Raw genomic sequence first — 25,450 nt, forward strand, 5'->3', positions numbered from 1 at the left:
TAGTGGACACGTCTGGTTGACATCGATTGTTTTCTGTTTTATTTATTTATTTAACACCATCGTAGCAACTAATTAATTTGAAAGAAAGCAATATCATATATATAAAATAATATAACTAAACAACTCCTAAAAACTATTTTATACCTTGGATTGTAAAGATCTTATGAACATTTATTACATAGATAATTAGATGTAAATAAAAATTTAAATGTTATTAAAAATTAAAATTGTTCACGCTATCGGAATAGATTATACATCTACTTTAATAGTATGTATAAATAATCAGAGATATAAGTAATAAGTCACATAATAAATTTAAAAGAGATACTTTTTTTAGTGTAGACAGTATTCAACCAATATTATATATTTTCACTATATCTTGTTTAATTTTTTAAAAAGATAAAATAAATAAATATATAGACCATATTTGTTGATAAAAACAGAGAAAAAATGAGAAAGGGATGTGGATATATCAAACAAATTTTATTATTATAACGTGCAAACACCCTAGCATTCTCCACCATTAAAATCCAGTGGATGAGATAGTGCTGTTTTTTTCTTTTTCTTTTTTTAATAAAATAAATAAATCACTAAATAATGTTGTTTTAAGGATTAACATCAGAATTAATATATATTTTTTTAATTTATCTCTCATGGTGTACATTGTATAAATATTAATTACAATAATCAAATTCGGGTTAAAAGTAATTTATTTCAATCAAGTATTAATTTATGATTAAAATTTTATTATAACAGTTTTTTTATTTAATCCACTGATTTTTTAGTTTTAATAAAAAAAACAGACTTCTTTCTACCGATGTTTTTTTTTAACATAATAAAGATTCAAATTCAAAAACCAGCTCTGTTTTGGCGCAGGCTCAATTTACAATCTAATTCTATATAATTGTAATTAAATTTAAAATTTAGATCGTATTAAAATATCTCACATGTGTATATCGATATATAAATGAGAAGAATACGTATTGCATCATGTGTTTCCTCAGCAATCAACTTGTTAGATATTTCATCCACCACACACGCACACGCACACTCACACGCACACACAAAAAGAAAGATTCCTGATATTCCACAAACAAAAGCAAAAGCAAAAGCTTAGACTTGTCAAAGAAGAAGAGCAATTAGAAGCAAAATAAGAAAGCATCTCTTGAAGTCTTGAACATATATCTAGTTATTACTCTTTCAATCTACTTCAAAGCAGCCAGCAGCCACTTTGAACTTTGAATGCATGTGACTTTGAACTTTGTATTCTTTTCATTTCTTGATCTTCTTCTCATCAACTTTATTTATATAAGTCACGTACCTTGAAATATATATATTCTTAGATACTTACACTTTGCATGTAATTAACAACAAGCAATGTCGACAACCACCAACTCCGGCACCGGAATAGTCATAGGAACCGAGATAATCGTCGCCGGAGTCATCTTCTTCTTCATGTTAGTAGCTTTCGCCTTCTTTATTTATTTCTACACTATAGGCAGACACCACCTCCGCGGCAGCAGCCACTCCGGTGATGCTATACCAACCACCACCTTGGAGCTAAGAACCAGCACAGGACTTGAAGAAGCAGTCATCCAATCCATCCCTGTGGTTAGATTTAGTTCGTCAGACGGAGTAGAGTGCGCCGTTTGTTTGTCGGATATCGGCGACGGCGAGAAGGCCCGGTTACTCCCACTGTGTAAGCATGGGTTTCACTTGGTTTGCATTGACGTGTGGCTGAGCTCGCACTCCACGTGTCCTCTTTGCCGCTGCGACATCACTGGGAAGGTCGCCGGAGGGACAACGTCCGCTGATAACCAGAGATTACAAAGGGTTGATGAGATTCAGGTTGAAGTAATTCCTGCTCTTGATGATGAAACGCCATCAATGGATCAGGACGTGATGAATAGTAGCAATAGGAATAAGACTCCGGTGAGTTCTTCTCCAAGATTGAGATCTTTGACCAGACTCTGGAGTCAAGGGAAGAGAACCATGGCCGTGGCTTCTTCTTCTTCTTCTTTGAGTACAAGAGAAGGTGACATAGAAGACCAGGGAATGCACAATTGACGATGATGATGCATCAATGCTTGAAATTTGTGAGATTTTTTTTTTTTAATTATAATCTCAAAAGGTTGTGTATCTCAAAAGGGTGTATAAATAAAAAAAATTTTGATTGATTGATTTTGTGAGACCCAACCCTTAATTAAATCCTAGCCATTGTTTTTACTTTTAATTCTAGCCATTGATTTTGTTTTTACTTTTAATCCACCCTTCGATGTATAATTCTATACTCCCTCCGTTCCGAATTAGATGTCGTTTTAAGAAGCAAAAAATATTCCAAAATAATTGTCGTTTTATGTTATGAAGATAAAGATTTTTTTTTTCCAATTCTACCCATATTTAATAAGTAATTTCAATTGGAGTATTTTAAAAAGAAAAAAAACCAATGATGTAATGGGTGGAAAAATTAATAAAGAGAATCATATAAAAATATAATTGTAGTCCCAAGAAAATGGGTAATTTGGTCATTTAACTTAGTTTTAATTGAAATTATACATATCCCAAAAAAATTTATTGTTGTTCTTAATTATTGTGCAAAAGGCTAAAACGACATCTAATTCGGAACAGAGGGAATAAATAAGACCAATACGTATATATTGCATGTGTTTCCTAAATAGTCAACTTGTTAGACATGAGCGGGCCAAAGAGAGAATGATATGCAGAAATAGGGGAAGGGGGTCCAATATTGTCCACACGCGCGCACACACACACAAAAATGAAAGATTCCAAATTTCACAAACAAAAGCAAAAGCATAGACTTGTCAAAGAAGAAAAGCAATTAGAAAGCAAAACAAGAAAACATCCCTTCAACTACTATATTATACTCCACTAATTCTGACCACATTGGTCAGTAAACTTAAACAGTAGATACTATATTATATTCCCATTCAAAACACACCATTCTTTCTCATAACATTACAGGTACAGTGACCATTAGCGTGGTCCACCACCACCCATATTATGCACAAGCCCGTTCGCTTCTAGCCATGCTTGAGAAGAGTCGACGGCCATTGCCCAAGCCATGCTGCTGACTCCACACCACTAGTCGTACACTTCAATCACCGATCACCATCAGCATCAACAGATAACTATAAGCATTAGCCAAACTAGAAAAACTGACCCATGCGGACAGCACAAAAACACAAAAAAAGTGAAAAATAAATCCCATAATGTTTAAATATATTATTTATAAAATTTTCTCTATTTTTTGAGCCAAACATACAATTTGTTTACTTAACTCTATAATTGGTTTTGCAGTAAATTAGTCAGATTAAAATATCATAACTATGCCTCCAATTATGCTGCTAGCCCATTGATGAACAGAATGTGTGACACTTTTCAAGGTGTAAATACCATTCAGAATACACTCTGCTCCAAATTAACAGATAAAAGGAATATAAAAGAATTAATGTGCATTACAAAAAAAAAAAACACCAGAAGGAAAAGCAATATGGTGTCCTGAACCGAGCCCCAGTCTCTGTCTTTCATTTATTGTTTCCCATTCTATGCTAACATTCTCAGAAACTATGGAAAAGCAACCAGAAACATAGCCTCCCTTCACATTCTCTGCCCTTATATCCTGGCCAATATGGTGCTGACTGTTGAGGGTAATGTAGTCATTTTACACCTGACAGTGAGAGCACACAACCAAAATCCTAGGGTTTTCTCTTCATTGGCTTTGTCTTCACCGTGACGAACTTTTGTTCTTTTCGGTCATAGGTTGGTTGGTCCGAAGCCCATCTCTCGCCTTTCGCCTATCCAGCCAAGCTTACGGGGGACGTATTGATAGAAACTCATTACCTCGAATCTTGGGATAGGGAGAACGCATTCTATAGGTTAGGAGTTCCTTTGAATAGAAATTAGATAAGGGTTTAGGGTTTCGGGTTTATGGGCGCAAAACTAGAAATAAACGTGAAGAATATGGGGTTTTAGAGTACCAAATATGCTCTCACTGTCATGTGTTCCAAATATTCAAATAAACTGACTACATTACCACTCAACACTGAACACCATATTGGTGAAGAAACCTGGAGGCAGGCCATGTTAGCACAGGAGCATTCTTTCATTCATTTCTAGTGTTCAGTTGTTTCTCATTTGGTGTTAGTTTTGTTTTTCTTTTTCAGCTGGTATTGTGTTATTTTGTTAGAGTTGAGTTAGTCTTTAGTATAGTGTTTTGTTTCAGGGTGTGTTTTGTTTTAGAGAGACCAAAGGGGAAGACTGACTATATTAGAGGGATTAAATAGGGTATTCTACTATTTTTTTATCAACAAATACTTGATCCCATTACGTTCTTTCCCGTACCCAACTATAGTAACAGCATGATTAGGATAACCTTCATGATGTTTAAAGAATAAACTACCTCTATATTGCCTAAAGTCTACTTTTTCAGAAAAGACAGCAGCTGAAACTAGTTGGTGAGCTACAGCTTTAAGCAAAGCCTCCTCGTTTGCAGGCACACACTGATAATCACTGATATGTGCTACGGGTGTCCTTGCTTTCCGTTCCTGGCAGCAACCCTAAGTTTCTGTATAGGGATAGTTATCTTTTGATGTCACGCCACCATTCCTTATTCAAATAATTGAATGCATTAATTATATTGCCACAATCTCCTGTCATAATCTATAAGTTGTTGTGCAGACAGAGAAACCAACCGACATGTGCTGATCTTAAAGGCTCCCTCCACAGCAGCTAACGCAGCAAAGGCCCGAGAGGAACCTATACACATAGAATAAAAAGGTAGAATACCATATTTAGTTGCTTTAATATATACAGCCTGTTCCTTCAGTCCCTTTAATATAATCATTCGGTCTCTTTAGTCCCTCTAATAAATTCAGTCTGTCCCTTTAGTCCTTCTAATATATTTTGTCCCTCGAAGGCCTATGTATTATAATTTGTCTCATTCAAATAAACTAACTACATTACCCCTCAACACTCAACACCATAGTTGTGAAGAAACCTGGAGGCAGGCCATGTTAGCACATTTAATTAATTCCAATAACTAATAATTAACAAACAGGGGAAGTAAATAGTAAATTCTAAATACATGTCTCTGCGCTTCTCTAACAATGTTGGAATGAATTCCTCATTGCAGTTGGTAGCACTGTCGGTCAAGCAAACACAAAAAAAAACTTGAGATATTTCTCACTATTTTATAATATCCAGCATATATAAAATAAAAAAGAATGTATTTACTACCTTCAAACAATAGGGAATACTTCACACATCGCAATACCGGAAACACCGTTACGTAATCCAATATCCCTCGCCATCTTCATGTAGCCCTTTTCCCCTAATTTTTTCCCCATGAATTTTTTATCAACCAATACTTGATCCCATTATGCTCTTTCCCGTACCCAACTATAGTAACATCATGATTAGGATAACCTTCATGATGCTCAAACAATAAACCACCTCTATAATGCGCAAAATCTACTTCATCACTAGTTGATGGGCTACAACTTTAACCAAAGCCTCCTCGTTTGTAGGCACATGCTGAAAATCACTGATATATGCTACTAGTGTCCTTACTTTCCATTCCTGCCAGCAACCTTGAGTTCGTATGTGTAGATAGTTATCTTCTGATATCACGCCAATATACTTGAATGCACTCACCCTACTGCCACCACAGCATCCATGGCTCATCCTGTCATAATTTACAAGTTGTTGTGCAGACAGAGAAATCAAGCGGCCCGTGCTGATCTTAAAGGCTCCCTCCACAACAGCTAAAGCAGCAAAGGCCCAACAGGAACCTATACACATAGAATAAAAGGTAGAATACCATATTTAGTCACTTTAATATATTCAGTCTGTCCCTTGAGTCCCTTTAATATAGTCAGTCTATCCATTTATTCCCTCTAATATAGTCAGTCTGTCCCTTTAGTCCCTCTAATATATTTTGTCTTTCGTAGGCCTATGTATTATAATTTGTCTCATTCAAATAAACTGACTACACTACCCCTCAACACTCAACACCATATTGGTGAAGAAACCTGGAGGCAGGCCATGTTAGCACAGGAGCATTCTTTCATTCATTTCTAGTGTTCAGTTGTTTCTCATTTGGTGTTAGTTTTGTTTTTCTTTTTCAGCTGGTATTGTGTTATTTTGTTAGAGTTGAGTTAGTCTTTAGTATAGTGTTTTGTTTCAGGGTGTGTTTTGTTTTAGAGAGACCAAAGGGGAAGACTGACTATATTAGAGGGATTAAATAGGGTATTCTACTATTTTTTTATCAACAAATACTTGATCCCATTACGTTCTTTCCCGTACCCAACTATAGTAATGACATGATTAGGATAACCTTCATGATGTTTAAAGAATAAACTACCTCTATATTGCCTAAAGTCTACTTTTTTTCAGAAAAGACAGCAGCTGAAACTAGTTGGTGAGCTACAGCTTTAAGCAAAGCCTCCTCGTTTGCAGGCACACACTGATAATCACTGATATGTGCTACGGGTGTCCTTGCTTTCCGTTCCTGGCAGCAACCCTAAGTTTCTGTATAGGGATAGTTATCTTTTGATGTCACGCCACCATTCCTTATTCAAATAATTGAATGCATTAATTATATTGCCACAATCTCCTGTCATAATCTATAAGTTGTTGTGCAGACAGAGAAACCAACCGACATGTGCTGATCTTAAAGGCTCCCTCCACAGCAGCTAACGCAGCAAAGGCCCGAGAGGAACCTATACACATAGAATAAAAAGGTAGAATACCATATTTAGTTGCTTTAATATATACAGCCTGTTCCTTCAGTCCCTTTAATATAATCATTCGGTCTCTTTAGTCCCTCTAATAAATTCAGTCTGTCCCTTTAGTCCTTCTAATATATTTTGTCCCTCGAAGGCCTATGTATTATAATTTGTCTCATTCAAATAAACTAACTACATTACCCCTCAACACTCAACACCATAGTTGTGAAGAAACCTGGAGGCAGGCCATGTTAGCACATTTAATTAATTCCAATAACTAATAATTAACAAACAGGGGAAGTAAATAGTAAATTCTAAATACATGTCTCTGCGCTTCTCTAACAATGTTGGAATGAATTCCTCATCGCAGTTGGTAGCTCTGTCGGTCAATCAAACACAAAAAAAAACTTGAGATATTTCTCACTATTTTATAATATCCAGCATATATAAAATAAAAAAGAATGTATTTACTACCTTCAAACAATAGGGAATACTTCACACATCACAATACCGGAAACACCGTTACGTAATCCAATATCCCTCGCCATCTTCATGTAGCCCTTTTCCCCTAATTTTTTCCCCATGATTTTTTTATCAACCAATACTTGATCCCATTATGCTCTTTCCCGTACCCAACTATAGTAACATCATGATTAGGATAACCTTCATGATGCTCAAACAATAAACCACCTCTATAATGCGCAAAATCTACTTCATCACTAGTTGATGGGCTACAACTTTAACCAAAGCCTCCTCGTTTGTAGGCACATGCTGAAAATCACTGATATATGCTACTAGTGTCCTTACTTTCCATTCCTGCCAGCAACCTTGAGTTCGTATGTGTAGATAGTTATCTTCTGATATCACGCCAATATACTTGAATGCACTCACCCTACTGCCACCACAGCATCCATGGCTCATCCTGTCATAATTTACAAGTTGTTGTGCAGACAGAGAAATCAAGCGGCCCGTGCTGATCTTAAAGGCTCCCTCCACAACAGCTAAAGCAGCAAAGGCCCAACAGGAACCTATACACATAGAATAAAAGGTAGAATACCATATTTAGTCACTTTAATATATTCAGTCTGTCCCTTGAGTCCCTTTAATATAGTCAGTCTATCCATTTATTCCCTCTAATATAGTCAGTCTGTCCCTTTAGTCCCTCTAATATATTTTGTCTTTCGTAGGCCTATGTATTATAATTTGTCTCATTCAAATAAACTGACTACACTACCCCTCAACACTCAACACCATATTGGTGAAGAAACCTGGAGGCAGGCCATGTTAGCACAGGAGCATTCTTTCATTCATTTCTAGTGTTCAGTTGTTTCTCATTTGGTGTTAGTTTTGTTTTTCTTTTTCAGCTGGTATTGTGTTATTTTGTTAGAGTTGAGTTAGTCTTTAGTATAGTGTTTTGTTTCAGGGTGTGTTTTGTTTTAGAGAGACCAAAGGGGAAGACTGACTATATTAGAGGGATTAAATAGGGTATTCTACTATTTTTTTATCAACAAATACTTGATCCCATTACGTTCTTTCCCGTACCCAACTATAGTAACAGCATGATTAGGATAACCTTCATGATGTTTAAAGAATAAACTACCTCTATATTGCCTAAAGTCTACTTTTTTTCAGAAAAGACAGCAGCTGAAACTAGTTGGTGAGCTACAGCTTTAAGCAAAGCCTCCTCGCTTTGCGTGCACACACCCGATAATCACCGATATGTGCTACGGGTGTCCTTGCTTTCCGCTCTCGGCAAAGAACCCTAAGTTTTCACGTATAGGGATAGTTATCTTTTGATGTCACGCCACCATTCCTTATTCAAATAATTGAATGCATTAATTATATTGCCACAATCTCCTGTCATAATCTATAAGTTGTTGTGCAGACAGAGAAACCAACCGACATGTGCTGATCTTAAAGGCTCCCTCCACGTAGACTAACGCAAAGAAAGGCCCGAGAGGAACCTATACACATAGAATAAAAAGGTAGAATACCATATTTAGTTGCTTTAATATATACAGCCTGTTCCTTCAGTCCCTTTAATATAATCATTCGGTCTCTTTAGTCCCTCTAATAAATTCAGTCTGTCCCTTTAGTCCTTCTAATATATTTTGTCCCTCGAAGGCCTATGTATTATAATTTGTCTCATTCAAATAAACTAACTACATTACCCCTCAACACTCAACACCATAGTTGTGAAGAAACCTGGAGGCAGGCCATGTTAGCACATTTAATTAATTCCAATAACTAATAATTAACAAACAGGGGAAGTAAATAGTAAATTCTAAATACATGTCTCTGCGCTTCTCTAACAATGTTGGAATGAATTCCTCATCGCAGTTGGTAGCTCTGTCGGTCAATCAAACACAAAAAAAAACTTGAGATATTTCTCACTATTTTATAATATCCAGCATATATAAAATAAAAAAGAATGTATTTACTACCTTCAAACAATAGGGAATACTTCACACATCACAATACCGGAAACACCGTTACGTAATCCAATATCCCTCGCCATCTTCATGTAGCCCTTTTCCCCTAATTTTTTCCCCATGATTTTTTTATCAACCAATACTTGATCCCATTATGCTCTTTCCCGTACCCAACTATAGTAACATCATGATTAGGATAACCTTCATGATGCTCAAAGAATAAAAATTAAAATCTATATTAAAAAATAGACTTAGTGATTTTTTTAACATAATAAAAATTCAAATTCAAAATCAAATTCACAAAAACCAATTCTATTAACGGGTACCCAATTTACAATCTAAGTCTAAATAATTTAAGATCAATTGAATGAATATGATTATATGTAAAATTTGAATCGAATTGAAATTTCTCACATGTGTATATTAATGTATAATTGTATAAATAAGACCAATACATATATATTACATGTGTTTCTTAAAATGTCAACTTGTTAGACATGAGCATGAGCGGGCCAAAGAGCCAAAGAGAGAGAATGATGTGCAGAAATAGGGAATATTGCCTATATATATATATATATATATATATATACTCCCCGCACGCAGACAGGCACACACAAAAAACAAAAGATTCCTGATTTCACCAACAAAAGCAAAAGTATAGACTTGTCAAAGAAGAAGAGCATTAATTACTAATTAGAAGCAAAATAAGAAAGCATCTCTTCAACTTAGCAGGCAGCAGCCACTTTGAACTTTGAACGTGACATGACTACTGTGAACTATATGTTGGATTCTTTCTTCATCTCCTCATCAACTTTATTTATATATATATACATGAAATTCTCAGATACTTAACATTTTCCATGTAATGTAACCAACAAACAATGTCGACAACCAACTCCGGCGACGGAATAGTCATAGGTAGCGAGATAATAGTCGCCGGAGTCATCTTTGCCGCTGCAACGTCACTGGGGAGTTCGCCGGAGGGACAACGTCTGGTGATAACCAGAGATTACAAAGGGTTGATGAGATTCAGATTGAAGTAATTCCTGCTCTTGATGGTGAAAGGCCATCAATGGATAATAATAATAATAATAATAATAATAATAATAATAATAAGACTCCGGTGAGTTCTTCTCCAAGATTGTCATCGTTGACCAGACTCTGGAGTCAAAAAGCCATGGGCGTGGCTTCTTCTTCTTCTTCTTTTTTTGAGTCCAAGAGACACCAAGGAATGCACAATTGACGATGATATTGATGATGCATCAATGCATGGAATTTGTATGAATTTGTTATTATTATTATTTTTTTAAATTGTCTTTCTAATCTCAAAAAAAGTGTGTAAATCTGTAAATATGGTTGTTTTAAAACAAGAAAAAGAAAATTTGATTGATTTATTTATTTATTTTAGTGAATATTCTCTCGTCAAGTGGACCCCAAAATGCGGCGTACCATTAATTATTGGTGTGTTTGTGGGGTTTGGACGAACAAAAGCACACCTTTTTTTTTTTATTTATACATTTATTTTTTGGTGTTTAATTGTGAGAGGAAGGACCCTCAGCTGGCCTGTGTTCACCGCAAAGGAACCCGAGAAGTACTTTCCCAAGGCTTGTTATTGATTCCTTTCAATAGCTTGATCGAGTTGAAGACTTTGTTGATTCATCAAGAGAGCTTGAAAGTTCTAATTTTTACTCCTTTTTTGGTGCAAAGTTTGGATTTTTTTAACTTTCCCTCTTTGGAGCTGTGTAAGACTCCATTTCTGCATGATTGATTCTCTGATTTATTGTGTTTCTTGCCTAAAAGGTGTTGTGAGTGTTCTTTTATGCTCTGTTGATGCCGTAATCTCATTGTCTTTTTCTTCTGTTCTAGGTCAGTGATTGTCTCTCAATGTTGTTTGGGCTGGCTCATTTTTTCTTGTGCTTGAATGAAAAAGATTGATTTTTGATGGACGCTGAAAGGGATTTTCATTTGTTGGTTCTCATGCTTTCCCAAAAGTTGGTGTTTTTCTTTTTTTTTTCTTCTCTTCAAGTGTCGCAATTTGATTGATTTCTGTGAGATTGGTGGAATATGAGCATTGTGTTGTTGAAGCAGTGACTAGATTAATTGTTGGTGATTTGATTTTATGGCTTTGAATACCATTGTGTTTTCCAATGGTCTCTATGGATTCAGACACTTTAGTGAGGCTAGTGAAAGATATAGAGTTCATAAACTGTCTTGTCTTGTTACTGCCGCTGCTTTCCGGGCTGGTTCCAGAGGGGCCATTGCCATGAGCTTGAAATGCCGCAGTTTGGATCATGTTGGTAGGAAGATTGATGATTTAGGAAAAGCTCACACAATGTCTCCATTGCCTCAGTTGGCTCATGAGCCCAATGGAAGTCTGAAATTGGTGAATGGGCATAGTGCAAGAAGCCCTCTTGTATTCTCAGAACACTCATTGACTGAAAAAATAGTTGTTGCTGTTGATGTTGATGAAGGTTGCATTTCCAATCCCTCATTAAATGCTTATATAGTTTCATTCATATTCTCTTTACTCACTGCTTGTTTTGATAATCATTTATTGGGTTATAATTGTTGATTATCTTTTTTTGCTGCTTATTTGAAAACTAGTTCTTGGGAGCTTTCTTCCAGCTGTGAACAAATTCATTGCGGATCGCTACTCTTTGAATCACTCATTAGCAGACTATTTTGTCTACGAGTTTTATAAGGTATCTCATACAATGTTTTTAAACATTGATTCATGCATTGCACTTCATTGGTCTTTTTAACTGGATGCCTCATATAAATTCATGCTTACCGATGTGTTTGAATATTGATGAACAGATTTGGAATTGTTCTCCAGCTGAAGGTACCACTTGCCCCTTGTTACAAATTTCTAATGAAGCCCATTGAACATTAATTTTACGTTGTGTGTTTTTGTTTTTCTTCTTGTATGATAATACATTAAAAATTGTGCTTTTGCTCTGGCAGCTGATATTCGTGTTCATGAATTTTTTGAAACTAGTTACTTCAAAATGGGAATCCATCCTATACCAGGCGCAAAGCATATTCTTCAGAGTTTATCCTTATTTTGTAATCTCTATGTTGTAACGTAAGTTTGTCTATTGGAATCTTTGCTCAAGCGAGGAACCATTTAATTTTCAAACTGATTTTTTGTTGCTTTTCAAAGATCCCGGCAAAACGCAATCAAGGATCAGACACTTGAGTGGATTGAAAAGCACTATCCTGGCTTGTTTCAGGAGGTTCATTTCGGGAATTATTTTGCTTTAAATGGCCAATCAAGGTCTAAGTCTGAGATCTGCAGGTACCTGTTTAACAGTTTTATGCTTTCTCATGCTGAGAGAAACGAAATTATCACTCTATTTTCCTTTTATGTCATTCATTGACAACCTGAAATTTGAAACATAACTTCCTTGAGGATGCTCCTGAAACTTTTATGATTTTGTTAATGTGAATTACTCTGCTGATTTCCTTTCTTTGTTTTGCTTTGCTTTAGCAGAAATAAAGAGCTGTACGTTTTACTTGCAATTAGAGCCAAGTATCCTTCGGTTAACATTTAAGCTCTCTTGCAGATCTCTGGGTGCTCAAGTGCTGATTGACGATAATCCTCAATTCGCTTTAGAATGTGCTGAAGCAGGAACAAAAGTCCTACTTTTTGACTATGATAATTCATACCCTTGGTGCAAGTCGGGCACAGCAGCATCTCACCCTCAAGTAACTATTGTTCAAAATTGGCGAGAAGTCAAGCAGCATCTCCTATCATGGACTAAGTGTCCGGAAAATAACAAGTACGCATAATTGGATGTTCAGATTTTCTGAAAACAATCCTCCAAATTTCGCAATTTATGATTTTTTTTTTAGTTGCACTTTTAAAATTAACATAGAACAATTGAGATTCTTCAGTAGTGGCATATACCATTGTAAGATGCAACAATTTTTTATAGAATAAAGAAACTGGAACCATTGCTCTTCACATTATCATTTCTTCATTGTTTCTTTTTCATAGTAGATACAATATCTCAAAGGAAGCGATTGATTCGACTGCTTTTGCATTACATTCTTGAATAGAAAACAAGAACACTCTCAAATCATCATAAGTATGTCGAAAACTTCATGCACACACCCTCGCAACCATATAAAGGAGAACACCAAAACCACTGCATTGCCCCTCAAGTGACTTTATAGATTGGTCCATGATTGTGAAGAACACTGTGGGGATAATCCGGCTGATCCAGACACATGTAAGGGACCTCAGTCTCCTCTGCTCTTGTTGAAGTGAAGCAGGAAGACAGGGGGCCCGACTTCGGCCGTGACATCCGGGGGCCTCGTCCCCCGCCTCCTACATTATCCTTGCCTGCGTGTGCATGTGATAAGGAATTGTTCTTCTTCTTTGTCATCTTCAGAGATCTGTCATCGTCTGCATTGTTCGTCTTCCCTGGTTTCCTCCAGAAGAGCAAAATGTTCTTCCATGATTTTTTGCTTGCCTTGGTACTTTCCCCTCTGATTATGTTCTCAACAGAATACGAAGATGGTTTTGCGGAATTCAGGATAACATCATTTGCATGCTTTCTTGCTTCTTCTAAGAACTAATCATACAGATTGGAAGAAGGAACATGTCAGTACTATATGATGGAAATTATTACTATATTTAGGAAGAACAACAGAGAGTTGATACCTTTGAGAAGCTATCCTCTGTGTCATAACGAACTGCATTGCCATTTGCAGTCTCTTCTTTAGGGGAAAACAGGGGAGTTCTTCATCTTCCTCTGAAGCACAACAAAGAAAATGATGAGCGCTCAACAAACGGCCTGAAGTCCCTGAACTCAAACCATGCATGAGAACAAGAGCAAGTTTAAAGAACAAAAAAAAATGACAAATTAGAAAAGAAGAAGCACATAATGATGATAATTATGGTTCACCTTTGTTGTTGGAAAAGCTGGAGTGAGAAGGAGGATATGCAGAGATTATTTATAGAAAGGAGCAGTGACAGATAGACTAGTGTAACATGCAAGATGATACAATCATAATGATAATAGTGTGAGCCTTTATATTAGGATTTGGCAGTGAATAGGATGGCATGGCATTTCAGTGTTTTGTAAGTCTATAATAATAATAATAATAATAATAATAATAATAATAATAAAGAGGAAAGAGTTGGGCATAAAGCAGAGAATGCCATGAGTTTTATCATTTATGAAGTTAATGGAGCTAACAGTGAAACAAACAAGACAGAAAGAAGCATGTGGGGAACATACATGTGCAGAGCTCGAATTGCTCATGCTGTTGGTGGGGAAGATGATCTCCAGCCTCAAACACGCTTCCAAGGTTTCAAGTCCATTATCAGTACTATCAATCTCAAAAACAAATTCTTTTTTTCAAAAAAAAAAAACCAAAAAGGAAAAAAGATTATTTAATTTTGTCACATATACACATATATGCAGACATAAAGTGATTTATTATTTTACTGATGTGATGTTGGCTGTCTTGGTATTAAAATTTCATTCCTCATGCATAAAGAGAGATCAAAATTAGAGGATTCTCATTCCTACCAAAAAAAATAAAATAAAATAAAATAAAAAGCAGCAGCAACAACAACAACAACAAGAAGCACTTGAGCAAAATGAATAAGGGGCATATCTTGCTTCTGGCCATTAAGAATTTAAACAACAAACAAGAAAATTAGCAGAGGAGAAAAAAGGCAGAACTGGATTTAGGCAGGTACCATCACCATTACAAAAGGAAAGAAAAAAAGATGACAAAGGTAGGGTGTCAGGTTACTACAAACAGCACCACACCATGAACCAACCAACCTTCTATACAAAATTTTGCAAGAGCTCAATTCTTCAAGCCAGTTCCACAACTAACATGGGGATGGGGGGTATTTGATGAACCCACAAGCACTTGCCGCGTTGACAGGTCAGTTGAACAGCCTGAGAATCATGGCTGAAGCAAAGGCAAGGCCATGACAATGCCAAAGAGAGAGAACATAAGCAGCAAAAGCCATACTGGTATTTTGTTTGTCTGCCCCCTAAATGCTGGTTTAGGAACAATCTCCTGTTTGTTCTCAGCTTCAATTTGGCCAGCTCTTTCATGTGCTCTCGCTACAAGCATCGATGGTAGTTCCTGCAACTGCTCCTCTGCTGCAGGCAGCTCTGCTGGACATTTTTCCTGCTTGTACTTCTCTACATATTCTGGGAAGAGCTTCTTGAAGTTTGGGCAGATTTTGCTGTTAACAGGGCATAGACACTAGTTAACTTCAAATCACACAGATAATGTTCCAATATGCTGAAAGAGAAAATTATAATGCATTGCCCAACACCCACTATCCCGACACACTCAATTCAAAAAAGGAGCCGCCTGAGACAATGCTGGCTCTAGAAAAAATACAAAGAAATTTATTGGATATCCAGTATTATCTTTACAATGCTGGCTCAATACTGAACTCAATTCAAAAAAAGGAGCCGCCTGAGCCAATGGTTCTAAAGTTCTAAACTGACGAAGGGAGTTCAGTATTATCTTCCGTCCTTGTTCATTTTTAGTGAAAACACTGGTTAGGTCTAAACATCTTGAAAACAAATTTAACATGTCATGCTTAATAGTTTGCCAATGAAATTTCACAAAATATGAGATTTTCCATGCTACAATGATATTATTGGATATATATTTTTGAGCGGCAGTGGAAATTCTCACAGAATGTAGTGCTTATGAATTGCTGATCAAATAGATTATAAAGGCATGTAATTACTTAATGAAATAATTAAACCATGGATTTGCATGTGATTAGAGGAATAACCTCTCGCAATTGTAGGCAAGTGAAGCCTTCGCAAGCTGTCGCTTTTCATCATCAGATGTCCTAATGCTGCCAGTTGTCTGACCATCATCCATCTACATACATCAAAGTATGAGATATGGTTACAAAAAGTCTCCAAAAAGCCACAGTATCTTAGTTAAGTTAGTTTAACTCATAGTTGTCAAATCGTGAATCGGAAAACTCATTTTCCGAATCGGGAATCAAATCGAATCGTGAATCGGACGATTCAGAAAATAACTAATAATAAGTCTTTAATTTTCATGTAAAATAGATTTCCTATATTTTTAATCCAAAATCAAATTAAATGTCTACTATTAAAAGAAGATCATTCACCTATACTTAGACTCTAGAACTTGAGTGATGGGCTTGGGCTTTTAACTTATAAATTAGATGAGATTTTTAAATTTTAAAAATTTAATAAGCCCAACACATATAACTCAAATTTAGTGTATTTTTGGAATCGGTGTAAATCGTGAATGATTCACACCGATTCAAAGTATGACCAGTTCAGATCCCCGATACGTATCGTAAGGGGGGTTGAATCGAACCGAATCGCCGATACGAATCAAGAATCGGCCGATTCTAACAACTATGGTTTAACTAAATAAAAAAAAAACCTACTGAAAATTTAACTAGCTCAACTCGTTAGACTTGTGGTGAAACTCGATACTAGTTTGGAAAATACATTATGAATGAGCATTCACCACAAGCCATGGAATCCAACTTCAAGCACAGGCATTAGTATCAAACCAGAAATACTCACCATGAAGGAAAGAAGCCCCGTTAATATGCTGCAGTTGAAAAGTCACAGGTTAGAAAAGAAATAGATAATAGAAAGCATGATAAATGTGATATTTTTTTTATAAAAAAAATACTACTCGAACAAGAATTATCATAATGATGCTACTATACTATTATCATATGAAATTAAAGCAAAATATGTAAGTAGGCTAACAAATCTAAAGCCCCTATACATTATTCTAACAGATTCAACCATTCAAACATCTATAAATGAAGCAAACAATTAATAAAATCCTGTATTGTTAATTTGAAAAATCTTTCAAACCCCTAAACTATATCTCTTGCAATAGTTGGCCCCACCTTGATACCGACCAAATTGGATTCCACGATTCAGGATGAACTGAAAGATCACAGAAACCAAGTTACAAGAAGCACCAAAGACAACAAAAACAAATATTAATTTTTTTACAAACTTACAGTCACTCATGGATAGACAGATCTTTCTTTGAGGAGCAAATCGGCCATTGGGAGTTATCATGCTAAAAAAAAAGAAAAAAGAAAAAACACAAAATATTATATGAATTGAAAAAACAAAGGAAAATGCATTATAATACCAATTTCATATTCAAGAATAATTAATTACCTGATACTAGGAGGCTTATATGGATAATCAGGCGGGAATTTAATCTTTCCATAGTAGCATCCACCTGAATAATAAATAAGAGCAAGTAAAGGCGTTCAACTTTTATGACTTGTGGGGGAGCTTCCAACAAATGAAATCACAAATTTATAAATCACACAGCATCATGAATGAATATGACCGCAATAGAAACTTGAGAGTAAATAGATATGGAGAACATGAACTAGCTACAATATGTTGATGAAGTTACTATAGATCAACTGCATAATTATATATATATATATATAATCTCAGAGTTTAACTTGCCAGCAAAAGGAGTGCCTTCGCTGCCCTCAAGTACATAATCTGGAAGAAGAACAGATGAAAACAAGTAAAACATGTCAGCCAGATTTATGATGAAAAGTAAGAGGCACCATATGAAAATAGAATATGGCATAACAGAACCCATAAAATTAGCACTCAATATGTAGCCTCAGTGCTGCTCGAAATATTAAGCACGTTTTAAAGTAATAATATGCACAGCAAAACTCATGCTAGCCTAATCCGAAAATCACCAATGTTGACACACAGAAAATAAAATTTCCAACCACAACGTTAAATTATAGGGGCCCAATATCTAGCAATTAAATTCACTGTGTAATAGAAGGAAAGATTTGTATTCAAGTGACTCTGATGTTCTATACAAGCCCAAACGCAAACCCACACTCATGCTCTAGAAGCAAAACTGAACTTTACCATGCATTGTAGAGGATAAAAAGATATGGATTAATTGCCTAACATTAACATATAAAACATAATATCAATAAACTAATTGCAAAATAATGAACAGTGATACTCACGCCACTCTAGGATATCATTAGGCAAAGGCCGTGCAACAACCTGGGGAACTGGTTCCTGAAAATTTTTGAAATGATAAAGTTAGTAGTAAAAAGGGGATCAATCACAAACTATGGCAGTATGACACTTTCCTTATCAGCCCAAGCAACAACAGAAGCATCAGTTTTTCTAATTTGGCTTAGCAGAAAGTTCATAATAGAATTCATTTGTAAAAATTCCCAACGCTTGGTGTTCAAAGATAGCACCTTAGTTACATAGTTCTATTGGGATTACGTAATACAATTACCATAGCAGTAACTTAGTATATAAACAATGGCAGTCAATATTTGCATTACTTAAGAGCATATTCTTATTCCATAGGCAATGCAACAACCTGCACTTATGATATAACAGTCAATCTACATACCTTGCAAAGTGCATGATATTCCTTTTGAAGCCGTTTCACACAACCCCTCTCTGCCATTACCAAAATCCTCAAGAGTGTAAAGCTCAACCTGCTAGTTTATTGCTCTGATCCTAACCTTGCAAGTTGGAACAAATCTCAAGTTATTATTTTAAAATAGAGTTTGCATAAATTAAGAGAAACCTACACATTACATCCCATAATGACAACAAGATCACTGAGAATTTTTGGTAAAGGAGAAGTAGATAACTATAGGCATTAGCCAAACTAGAAAAAACTGGGGCATGCGTACAGCACAAAACACAAGAAATGAAAAAAAAATCCCATAATGTTTAATTATTTTCTAAAATTTTCTCTATTTTTTTAACTAAACATACAACTTGTTTACTTAACTCTGTAATTGATTTTGCAGAAAATTAGTCAGATTGGAATATCATAACTATAGATCCAATTATGCTGCTGGCTCATTGATGAACAGAATGTGTGACATTTTTCAAGATGTAAATACCATTCAGAATACAATCTGCTCCAAATTAACAGATAAAGGGAATAGAAAAGAACTAATGTGCATTACAACAAAAACACCAGAAGTTACACTACACACGCATCAATATCAATCAACAAAAGGAAACTAACATAAGCATAAACACAAAATCTTCAAGCAATGAAGGCAAGAAAACACCAAATCTTACAAGAGAATGACATGCAAAGCAAGTCAAAAGTGAATTCAACAAGATCATGATATGCAAATATGCAAGGAAAGCAACAAAATAATAATTATCATAATTCCAATCTTTCATATTAGTCTAGACAGTGCAAGTAAAATACAATGCCAATGTGTGTTCTTAATCATACGTTTTCATTGACATATTTTATCAACCACACCAGAACTATCAATGGCCATTATATTGCAATCATCAATCACCCAACTCATCCAATTCATTAATCAACAAATCAGGACAAACCTCGCCAATTTTAACCGATCATTCCAGATAAATTCCAAATTTTGGGTAATTTGTTCAAAAACCATACCAATAAGTACTCAGATCATCAGTTTCATTGCAAAAATATTTCTTCTTGTCGCTGATTTCATTCATACATCAAGCACCCAACACGATTCAATCAGAGTTGCACAGCATACCAAAATCACTTTAAAAAAATAAAAAGAAAGAACGCCAAATACAGCAATCCTCATACGCAATCAAACAAAGAACACAAGATCTACAGTTCATAAGTATCCAAGAAAAAAAAGAAAAGAAAGAAAAACCATGAATTGGCAGAGAGAAGAAAGGGCGAAAAGAGGCAGAGTCTGAGATCGAGAAAAATTACCCAAAATCCTTCGAAATCCAGGAGAAATAGGGTGAAATGGCAGCAAATCAGGCAAACTAGGGTTTGAAATTGGCGTGAAATCGCCGAATTGAAAGAAAGATTTGGGGAGGAATGAAAAAAGGTCTTATTTTTATTCGGCTCTCGAAGACGCGGTTTCTACGATATCGCGCTTTAAAACCTCCGGAAAGTGACCAGCGCCATCTCCAAACTACCCTTATAACCCATCCTTTGAACACTAGAACTGTGTGAGGTGCCACAGGGGCAAATCAGTCAACTCGCGCTTGGATTCAAAGAGATATATACATTCACAGAACACCAGCTGGTTTATATGGAGTATATTACAAAATAAATACAATTTGATTTCCAATGTGCCGGATTAACTTATTTGTTATAGTGTTTCTTTTGTAATTAAAAACAAAATAATTTATCCATTTTTATAGATATATACACCCAGTTTTATAAATTGATTATATTATGAATACCCACACATTGTAATAGTCAAACAATTATAATATTTCACTATTATGCGAAACATAAATGTTTGATTACATAACATATCAATATATGGTTTAATTTTTAAAAAAATTATTGTAACAACTAACAAGTCTCTCATTGTTGGTGTGTATTTATATCCCAAATTTTTTTTCACTATATGAAAATATATGAGCTGAACAATCACATTTTTGCCTAGTGTGTACATCCTTAATGATATGATAAAATACTAGTTGTATTTATCAAAATAATAATAATAGTTATAATTTTTAGATTATTGTTAACCTTTATATTATGTATTAGTAAAATGTTATAGTTAAATTAATAAAGATTAGGGACTTATTAAACACTACATTCACATAATAAGTAATTAAGCTTCAAAAGCTTGTTAATTGTCATAGAAACAATTGCTCTTGCAAGCATGATTGTAGAATACTTAATAGTTAATTGTTTGAATAGGTAGGTTGGGTTGGAAAGTTATTTTGATCAAGTTGTCATGCAAGAAACAAAGACTAACTAGACTGTCAGAGATCATGTCCTGTGGTTTTCCTTTCTTTCCCAATCTTTAAATGAGCCAATCAAGAATTTTTTGGTTAAAATTTGGTAAACAACATACATGACAAATTTTATTTTTTTATAATATTAATAAATCACAACCCTTCAACCAATGATTGAATTTGAGGAATTCAAACTCTTAAATTTTTTTTTTTAGATAAATAAATATTATGTACTCTCTTATTATAGCGGTAAGTACAGGTAACCATGCATGGCAGATATATAATATAGTTAGATTTTTTTTATTTTTTAGTTAAAAATGTGTTTGAATCCGTGTAAAATTGTAAATATGTGATTAAGTCTCTTAATTATTAAGACCCTGTGAGATAAAAGAGATTATTTTTTTTTTGCAATTTTTAGATATAAAAAATAATAAGAGACTAGAGAATAAAAGACGACCTGTATCCACTTATCATTATCCATTTTATAAAATAAATGTATAGCATGTTATACAAAATATATGTACATTAAGTTAAGTAAATTAATTAGCATGGTGATTTGGATATCATCAGATCACAGACAATCTAATCCTTGTGTCTGAGATAAACTTGGAAGGGTACTAACACATATAAAGCAAAAGTACAGACCGAATATGTAAACCAACACTAGACAAATGAAGCCCTTTTGTCTTCTCATGCATGTCTAATGTCTACATATATAACAAAGGAAAAGAGCCAATCACCCTCTCAACGTTTGTTAATATTTCCTATGTGTGTGTGTTAGAGTTTAAATTAGTTTATATTAAATCATGAAAACGGAAGTCTTAATATATGGAATACAAGTGAATTAATATAAAAAACAATAATAATATATGAAGGATTTCTTTGGATGTTTCTTCCGGAATAAACTAATTAGATCATTAGTAATGCACATCACAACCTGCAGTAGTACCTTATTTCTGTACTATTTTGATTCTTAAAGCCAGAAATTAAGAATACATGTTGTTTATTCAAACAATCTGGGAGACATGAAGAATTCTTTTAAATTCCAGTACATTTTTGTGCATTATCTTTGTGGTAGCTACTTAAGAATGCTAGGATCATCACCATCATCATCATCAGCATCATCAGCATCACCAAACCACCATAAAATTATATTATAGCTTCTCTCATGGATATATAGCTAGCACACATAAAATGATGCGTAATAAATGTGGTTCAAGCGATGCACTACAGTGTAACCATCTCAACTCTTATTCCTGTAAGTCAGCATTCAAGATTCAGATCCAATTTGGGTCATCCTTCTCTACCTCAAAAGAACTCCAACACATGGCATAAATACTGTTAGTTGGGGTGACACAATTAATCCACTGTGACAACTGAAACCCAATATTCAATGAAAGGTGGTGCATGGGAACATGCTACATTAAATAGACTACTTAATTTCATGAGAAATTAAATTACTACCTAATAATCAAAAGCCTTTTCCTAAAGCACTGCTACAAAGAAAAAGAAAAAAAAAGAAAAAAGAAAGATTGTAGATGAAGTAAAGAGCAAACAAACAAACATGCATATAAAGTTCTCCTAATAATTTAGCTTAATTTTGAAGAACACTATATAGTATATATATAAACACCTAATTACGTACGTACCTAACTAGCCACAATGCATGCACATAAATGAACCTCATTTTTTTTCTTTTTTTTTTTGAAATATAAATGAACCTCATTTAATTAACAATTTTAAACCTTAATTAAAATCATATATATATATATATATACTACACACGCTCTACTCTTCAAGCTAGCTTTTTCCTCATCTCTTAAAAAGAATAACTCCGTCAAAATGGAGTTGGCTTCATCCTTAACGTCCATAATTATAGCCGTACTCTTCCTCATCCTCTTCTCACCGGAATGCGCCACGTCATCATCACCGGCGGGCAACTTCACACCGTCGTCGGAATTCATGTCGAATGTGAGATCCACCATTGATGAAGTTCAGAACCTTATCTCTCTCCTGTCTCCCTTCGTCTCCACCGTAGGTGGCGGCGATCTCCGCCTCTCCTCCGCCGTCTCCGACTGTCTTGACCTCCTAGATCTCTCCTCCGACCAGCTCTCCCTCTCGCTGTCCCCTTCCGGTGGCACCGGAAACAGTGTCTCAGATCTCCGGGCATGGCTCTCGGCGGCGTTAGGGAATCAAGACACATGCCATGAGAGCCTCTCCGGCACCGACGGCATTGTGGCCACTCTCATCTTCACCGGCTTAGACACCGTCACCTCCCTAGTCGCCTCCAGCCTAGAAGAGATCTCCTCCTCCTCCACCATCGCCGGACGGCGAAAGCTTCTCCGGCCGAACACAACCTCCTTTCCAGCCTGGCTCAAAGCCGGAGACCGCCGGATCCTGCAAGCAGCCTCGCCGAAGCCGGACGTCGTTGTGGCGCAAGATGGAAGCGGGAACTACACAACGGTGACGGAGGCGGTGGAGGCGGCGCCGTCGGAGAGCTGGAAAAGATACGTGATATACGTGAAGAAAGGGGTTTACAGGGAAAACGTAGAGATTAAGAAGAAGAAGTGGAACTTGATGATGATCGGCGACGGAGTTGGCCTCACTCTCATCTCCGGCAACCGGAGCTTCGTCGACGGCTGGACCACCTTCCGCTCCGCCACCTTCGGTATAAATATCCTACTTTTTTTTTTAATATTACTTTTAATCAAGTAATATTAATAGATAAATAAAAGACGAAATTAAGAGACATGCATTCATTTTGTACGTACGTATATACATACATAAGTAGCTGGCAGAGGGCCCAGATGGGACATGCATGTTACGTCCAAAAGAGATCTCTGATGTTTGACTAATATATTAAATAATAATAATATTACATAAGAATGACATGTTTGGCATTACACGTCGGTAAAGATATTAACTTTGATGAATCACTGCTGCAGCGGTGGCTGGCAAGGGATTTATAGCCAGAGACTTGAGCATTGAGAACACCGCTGGGCCGGAAAAGCATCAAGCAGTGGCTCTCCGATCAGACTCTGACTTGTCAGTGTACTATCACTGCAGCATTCATGGATACCAAGACACTCTTTACGCTCACTCACTCCGGCAGTTCTACCGTGAATGTTTGATCACTGGAACAGTTGATGCCATCTTCGGCAACGCGGCGGCGGTGTTCCAAAACTGTCAGATTCTGGCACGCCGTCCTCTTTCTAACCAGAAGAACTCACTCACAGCACAAGGCCGGAAAGACCCAAACCAAAACACAGGCTTTTCATTTCAGTTTTGTAATGTTTCATCCACTAGTGATTTGATAGCTAATGAGACCTTCACTTATCTTGGCCGGCCATGGAAGGAGTATTCAAGGACAGTGTTCATGCAGTCTTATTTGGGGAATGCCATTAGGCCTGAGGGATGGTTGGCATGGCAAGGGGAGTATGCATTGGATACATTGTACTATGGTGAGTACATGAACTTTGGTCCAGGATCAGGATTGGGGAACAGAGTCAAGTGGTCCGGATATCATGCCATCACTGACTTGGCACAGGCTATAAACTTCACTGTTTCTCAGTTCATTGATGGCAACCTTTGGCTTCCTTCTACTGGGGTTAAATACACTGCTGGGCTGACATTTTAAATTATTATTTTTGTACCATCTTCTTGTATTTCAATAGATCTATTTCCTTTTTTTTTTCTTGAAATATATATATTAATTATAAATCAAAATTGTTTAATTTTTTTTTGAAAAAAAAAGATGAACCATTTATTCAATGCAAATCAAGAAGTAGACAATCTAAAAGAAAGGCAGAAGGAGAATAAATCCACTCCTAAAGATCTGAGCTAGAAACAGTCACTTTCGCTAAGGTATGAGCGCATTGATTGGCCGATCTTCTAACAAAATGAATCTTAATATCTTGGAAGAGAGACATAAGTTCCAGACAATCTCCCAATACAATAGCTAGCATCTCCCAATACAATCAAAATTGTTTAATTAATAACCTAAATTGGCTGGAATGTGATCCAATTCATCCGTACATTGGATACCCAATTTAGTCGGCATAAATGATAGTCTTGAATGAATGTAATTCAACTGGTCAATCATGACTGCTTTGCATTCTTAGGATACTTGTCATCTTCAAACAAAGAATAAAAAAAAATTCTATTTTTTTTTTCAATTAATCCATGTATTTTTTGTGGGATATATTCATTATCACCAAAAATAGATAAAGTATAAATATGCTTTGGATTGGATACGAAGATATTCTTCTCGTCCAAAAAAACTAATAAAAATTTGAAACTTTAATAATTACACAAATAATAGTGAAATTAAATAATTTACACAAATAAATCTCATGATAATCATTGATAGTAAGTGTCACGCCCCGAGCCCAAGGCATTGACAAACGGCCGTATACCCATAAGGTCGAGACCCAATGGACATACAATGCCTCAAAATCTGTCTCACCAAAATAAGATATAACAAGGTACTAACATCACAAGAACATAAGCATTTAAGAGATACAATAAC

General features: G+C 35.7%; 7 protein-coding genes across 10 annotated transcripts; 3 read left to right on the forward strand and 4 right to left on the reverse strand.

Moving 5' to 3' along the window:
- The first annotated feature begins 1,118 nt into the window (after positions 1-1,118).
- Positions 1,119-2,133, forward strand: LOC120282463 (E3 ubiquitin-protein ligase EL5-like). Its single transcript, XM_039289284.1, has one exon. The coding sequence runs from the start codon at positions 1,378-1,380 to the stop codon at positions 2,065-2,067; it is 690 nt and encodes a 229-aa protein (XP_039145218.1). The 5' UTR covers positions 1,119-1,377; the 3' UTR covers positions 2,068-2,133.
- A 986-nt stretch (positions 2,134-3,119) lies between these two features.
- LOC120282134 (senescence-specific cysteine protease SAG12-like) lies at positions 3,120-5,330 on the reverse strand. Its single transcript, XM_039288886.1, has 5 exons — positions 5,294-5,330; positions 4,709-4,776; positions 4,336-4,565; positions 3,575-3,659; positions 3,120-3,149 (listed from the first exon to the last, which is right to left on the reverse strand). Exons 1-5 carry the CDS (start codon positions 5,328-5,330, stop codon positions 3,120-3,122), a joined length of 450 nt encoding a protein of 149 aa, XP_039144820.1.
- A 160-nt stretch (positions 5,331-5,490) lies between these two features.
- On the reverse strand, positions 5,491-7,294 carry LOC120282135 (ervatamin-B-like). Its single transcript, XM_039288887.1, has 3 exons — positions 7,258-7,294; positions 6,681-6,740; positions 5,491-5,810 (listed from the first exon to the last, which is right to left on the reverse strand). The coding sequence occupies exons 1-3, from the start codon at positions 7,292-7,294 to the stop codon at positions 5,491-5,493; spliced, it is 417 nt and encodes a 138-aa protein (XP_039144821.1).
- Positions 7,295-7,454: 160 nt separating this feature from the next.
- LOC120282137 (ervatamin-B-like) lies at positions 7,455-9,264 on the reverse strand. The gene is made up of 2 exons (XM_039288888.1): positions 9,228-9,264; positions 7,455-7,774 (listed from the first exon to the last, which is right to left on the reverse strand). The coding sequence occupies exons 1-2, from the start codon at positions 9,262-9,264 to the stop codon at positions 7,455-7,457; spliced, it is 357 nt and encodes a 118-aa protein (XP_039144822.1).
- Positions 9,265-10,702: 1,438 nt separating this feature from the next.
- On the forward strand, positions 10,703-13,145 carry LOC120282500. Of its 3 annotated transcripts, none has more exons than XM_039289322.1 (7): positions 10,703-10,920; positions 11,045-11,649; positions 11,783-11,880; positions 11,996-12,020; positions 12,143-12,263; positions 12,342-12,476; positions 12,745-13,145. In XM_039289322.1, the coding sequence occupies exons 2-7, from the start codon at positions 11,298-11,300 to the stop codon at positions 12,968-12,970; spliced, it is 957 nt and encodes a 318-aa protein (XP_039145256.1). In that variant the 5' UTR covers positions 10,703-10,920; positions 11,045-11,297; the 3' UTR covers positions 12,971-13,145. The 3 variants fall into 3 exon arrangements, with proteins under 3 accessions (XP_039145256.1, XP_039145255.1, XP_039145257.1); XM_039289321.1 differs by having other exon boundaries at positions 11,050-11,649; XM_039289323.1 differs by having other exon boundaries at positions 10,703-10,877.
- Positions 13,146-14,783: 1,638 nt separating this feature from the next.
- Positions 14,784-20,097, reverse strand: LOC120282411 (probable ubiquitin-conjugating enzyme E2 33). 2 transcript variants are annotated; one of them, XM_039289219.1, is made up of 10 exons: positions 19,934-20,097; positions 18,608-18,717; positions 18,204-18,258; positions 17,671-17,709; positions 17,368-17,431; positions 17,202-17,263; positions 17,085-17,124; positions 16,747-16,774; positions 15,966-16,057; positions 14,784-15,398 (listed from the first exon to the last, which is right to left on the reverse strand). In XM_039289219.1, exons 2-10 carry the CDS (start codon positions 18,662-18,664, stop codon positions 15,110-15,112), a joined length of 726 nt encoding a protein of 241 aa, XP_039145153.1. In that variant the 5' UTR covers positions 18,665-18,717; positions 19,934-20,097; the 3' UTR covers positions 14,784-15,109. The 2 variants fall into 2 exon arrangements, with proteins under 2 accessions (XP_039145153.1, XP_039145152.1); XM_039289218.1 differs by having other exon boundaries at positions 18,608-18,722.
- Positions 20,098-22,700: 2,603 nt separating this feature from the next.
- Positions 22,701-24,623, forward strand: LOC120283029 (pectinesterase/pectinesterase inhibitor PPE8B-like). The gene is made up of 2 exons (XM_039289855.1): positions 22,701-23,590; positions 23,868-24,623. Exons 1-2 carry the CDS (start codon positions 22,765-22,767, stop codon positions 24,557-24,559), a joined length of 1,518 nt encoding a protein of 505 aa, XP_039145789.1. The 5' UTR covers positions 22,701-22,764; the 3' UTR covers positions 24,560-24,623.
- The last annotated feature ends 827 nt before the right edge of the window (positions 24,624-25,450 follow it).

The sequence above is a fragment of the Dioscorea cayenensis genome, chromosome 18 (genome assembly GCF_009730915.1).
Source record: "Dioscorea cayenensis subsp. rotundata cultivar TDr96_F1 chromosome 18, TDr96_F1_v2_PseudoChromosome.rev07_lg8_w22 25.fasta, whole genome shotgun sequence".
Classification (NCBI taxonomy): domain Eukaryota; kingdom Viridiplantae; phylum Streptophyta; class Magnoliopsida; order Dioscoreales; family Dioscoreaceae; genus Dioscorea; species Dioscorea cayenensis.

Excerpts from the sequence above, each read along its gene's own strand:
- LOC120282411 (XM_039289219.1), bottom strand. The coding sequence starts at position 18,664 with ATGGCAGAGAGGGGTTGTGTGAAACGGCTTCAAAAGGAATATCATGCA. Across the intron at positions 16,775-17,084 it reads CCAATTTGGTCGGTATCAAG|CATATTAACGGGGCTTCTTT; the intron begins GTGGGGCCAACT and ends TTTCAACTGCAG. Across the intron at positions 15,399-15,965 it reads CTTGCCTACAATTGCGAGAG|CAAAATCTGCCCAAACTTCA; the intron begins GTTATTCCTCTA and ends CCCTGTTAACAG.
- LOC120282463 (XM_039289284.1), top strand. The coding sequence starts at position 1,378 with ATGTCGACAACCACCAACTCCGGCACCGGAATAGTCATAGGAACCGAG.
- LOC120283029 (XM_039289855.1), top strand. The coding sequence starts at position 22,765 with ATGGAGTTGGCTTCATCCTTAACGTCCATAATTATAGCCGTACTCTTC. Across the intron at positions 23,591-23,867 it reads CTTCCGCTCCGCCACCTTCG|CGGTGGCTGGCAAGGGATTT; the intron begins GTATAAATATCC and ends TCACTGCTGCAG.
- LOC120282135 (XM_039288887.1), bottom strand. The coding sequence starts at position 7,294 with ATGGCGAGGGATATTGGATTACGTAACGGTGTTTCCG. Across the intron at positions 6,741-7,257 it reads ATTACGTAACGGTGTTTCCG|GTTCCTCTCGGGCCTTTGCT; the intron begins GTATTGTGATGT and ends CTATGTGTATAG. Across the intron at positions 5,811-6,680 it reads AGCCTTTAAGATCAGCACAT|GTTCCTGTTGGGCCTTTGCT; the intron begins GTCGGTTGGTTT and ends CTATGTGTATAG.
- LOC120282500 (XM_039289322.1), top strand. The coding sequence starts at position 11,298 with ATGGCTTTGAATACCATTGTGTTTTCCAATGGTCTCTATGGATTCAGA. Across the intron at positions 12,021-12,142 it reads GAATTGTTCTCCAGCTGAAG|CTGATATTCGTGTTCATGAA; the intron begins GTACCACTTGCC and ends TTGCTCTGGCAG. Across the intron at positions 12,477-12,744 it reads TCTAAGTCTGAGATCTGCAG|ATCTCTGGGTGCTCAAGTGC; the intron begins GTACCTGTTTAA and ends GCTCTCTTGCAG.
- LOC120282134 (XM_039288886.1), bottom strand. The coding sequence starts at position 5,330 with ATGGCGAGGGATATTGGATTACGTAACGGTGTTTCCG. Across the intron at positions 3,660-4,335 it reads AAAGAACGTAATGGGATCAA|TCAGCACCATATTGGCCAGG; the intron begins GTATTTGTTGAT and ends TACCCTCAACAG. Across the intron at positions 3,150-3,574 it reads TTTCCATAGTTTCTGAGAAT|TTATCTGTTGATGCTGATGG; the intron begins GTTAGCATAGAA and ends TAATGCTTATAG.
- LOC120282137 (XM_039288888.1), bottom strand. The coding sequence starts at position 9,264 with ATGGCGAGGGATATTGGATTACGTAACGGTGTTTCCG. Across the intron at positions 7,775-9,227 it reads ATTACGTAACGGTGTTTCCG|GTTCCTGTTGGGCCTTTGCT; the intron begins GTATTGTGATGT and ends CTATGTGTATAG.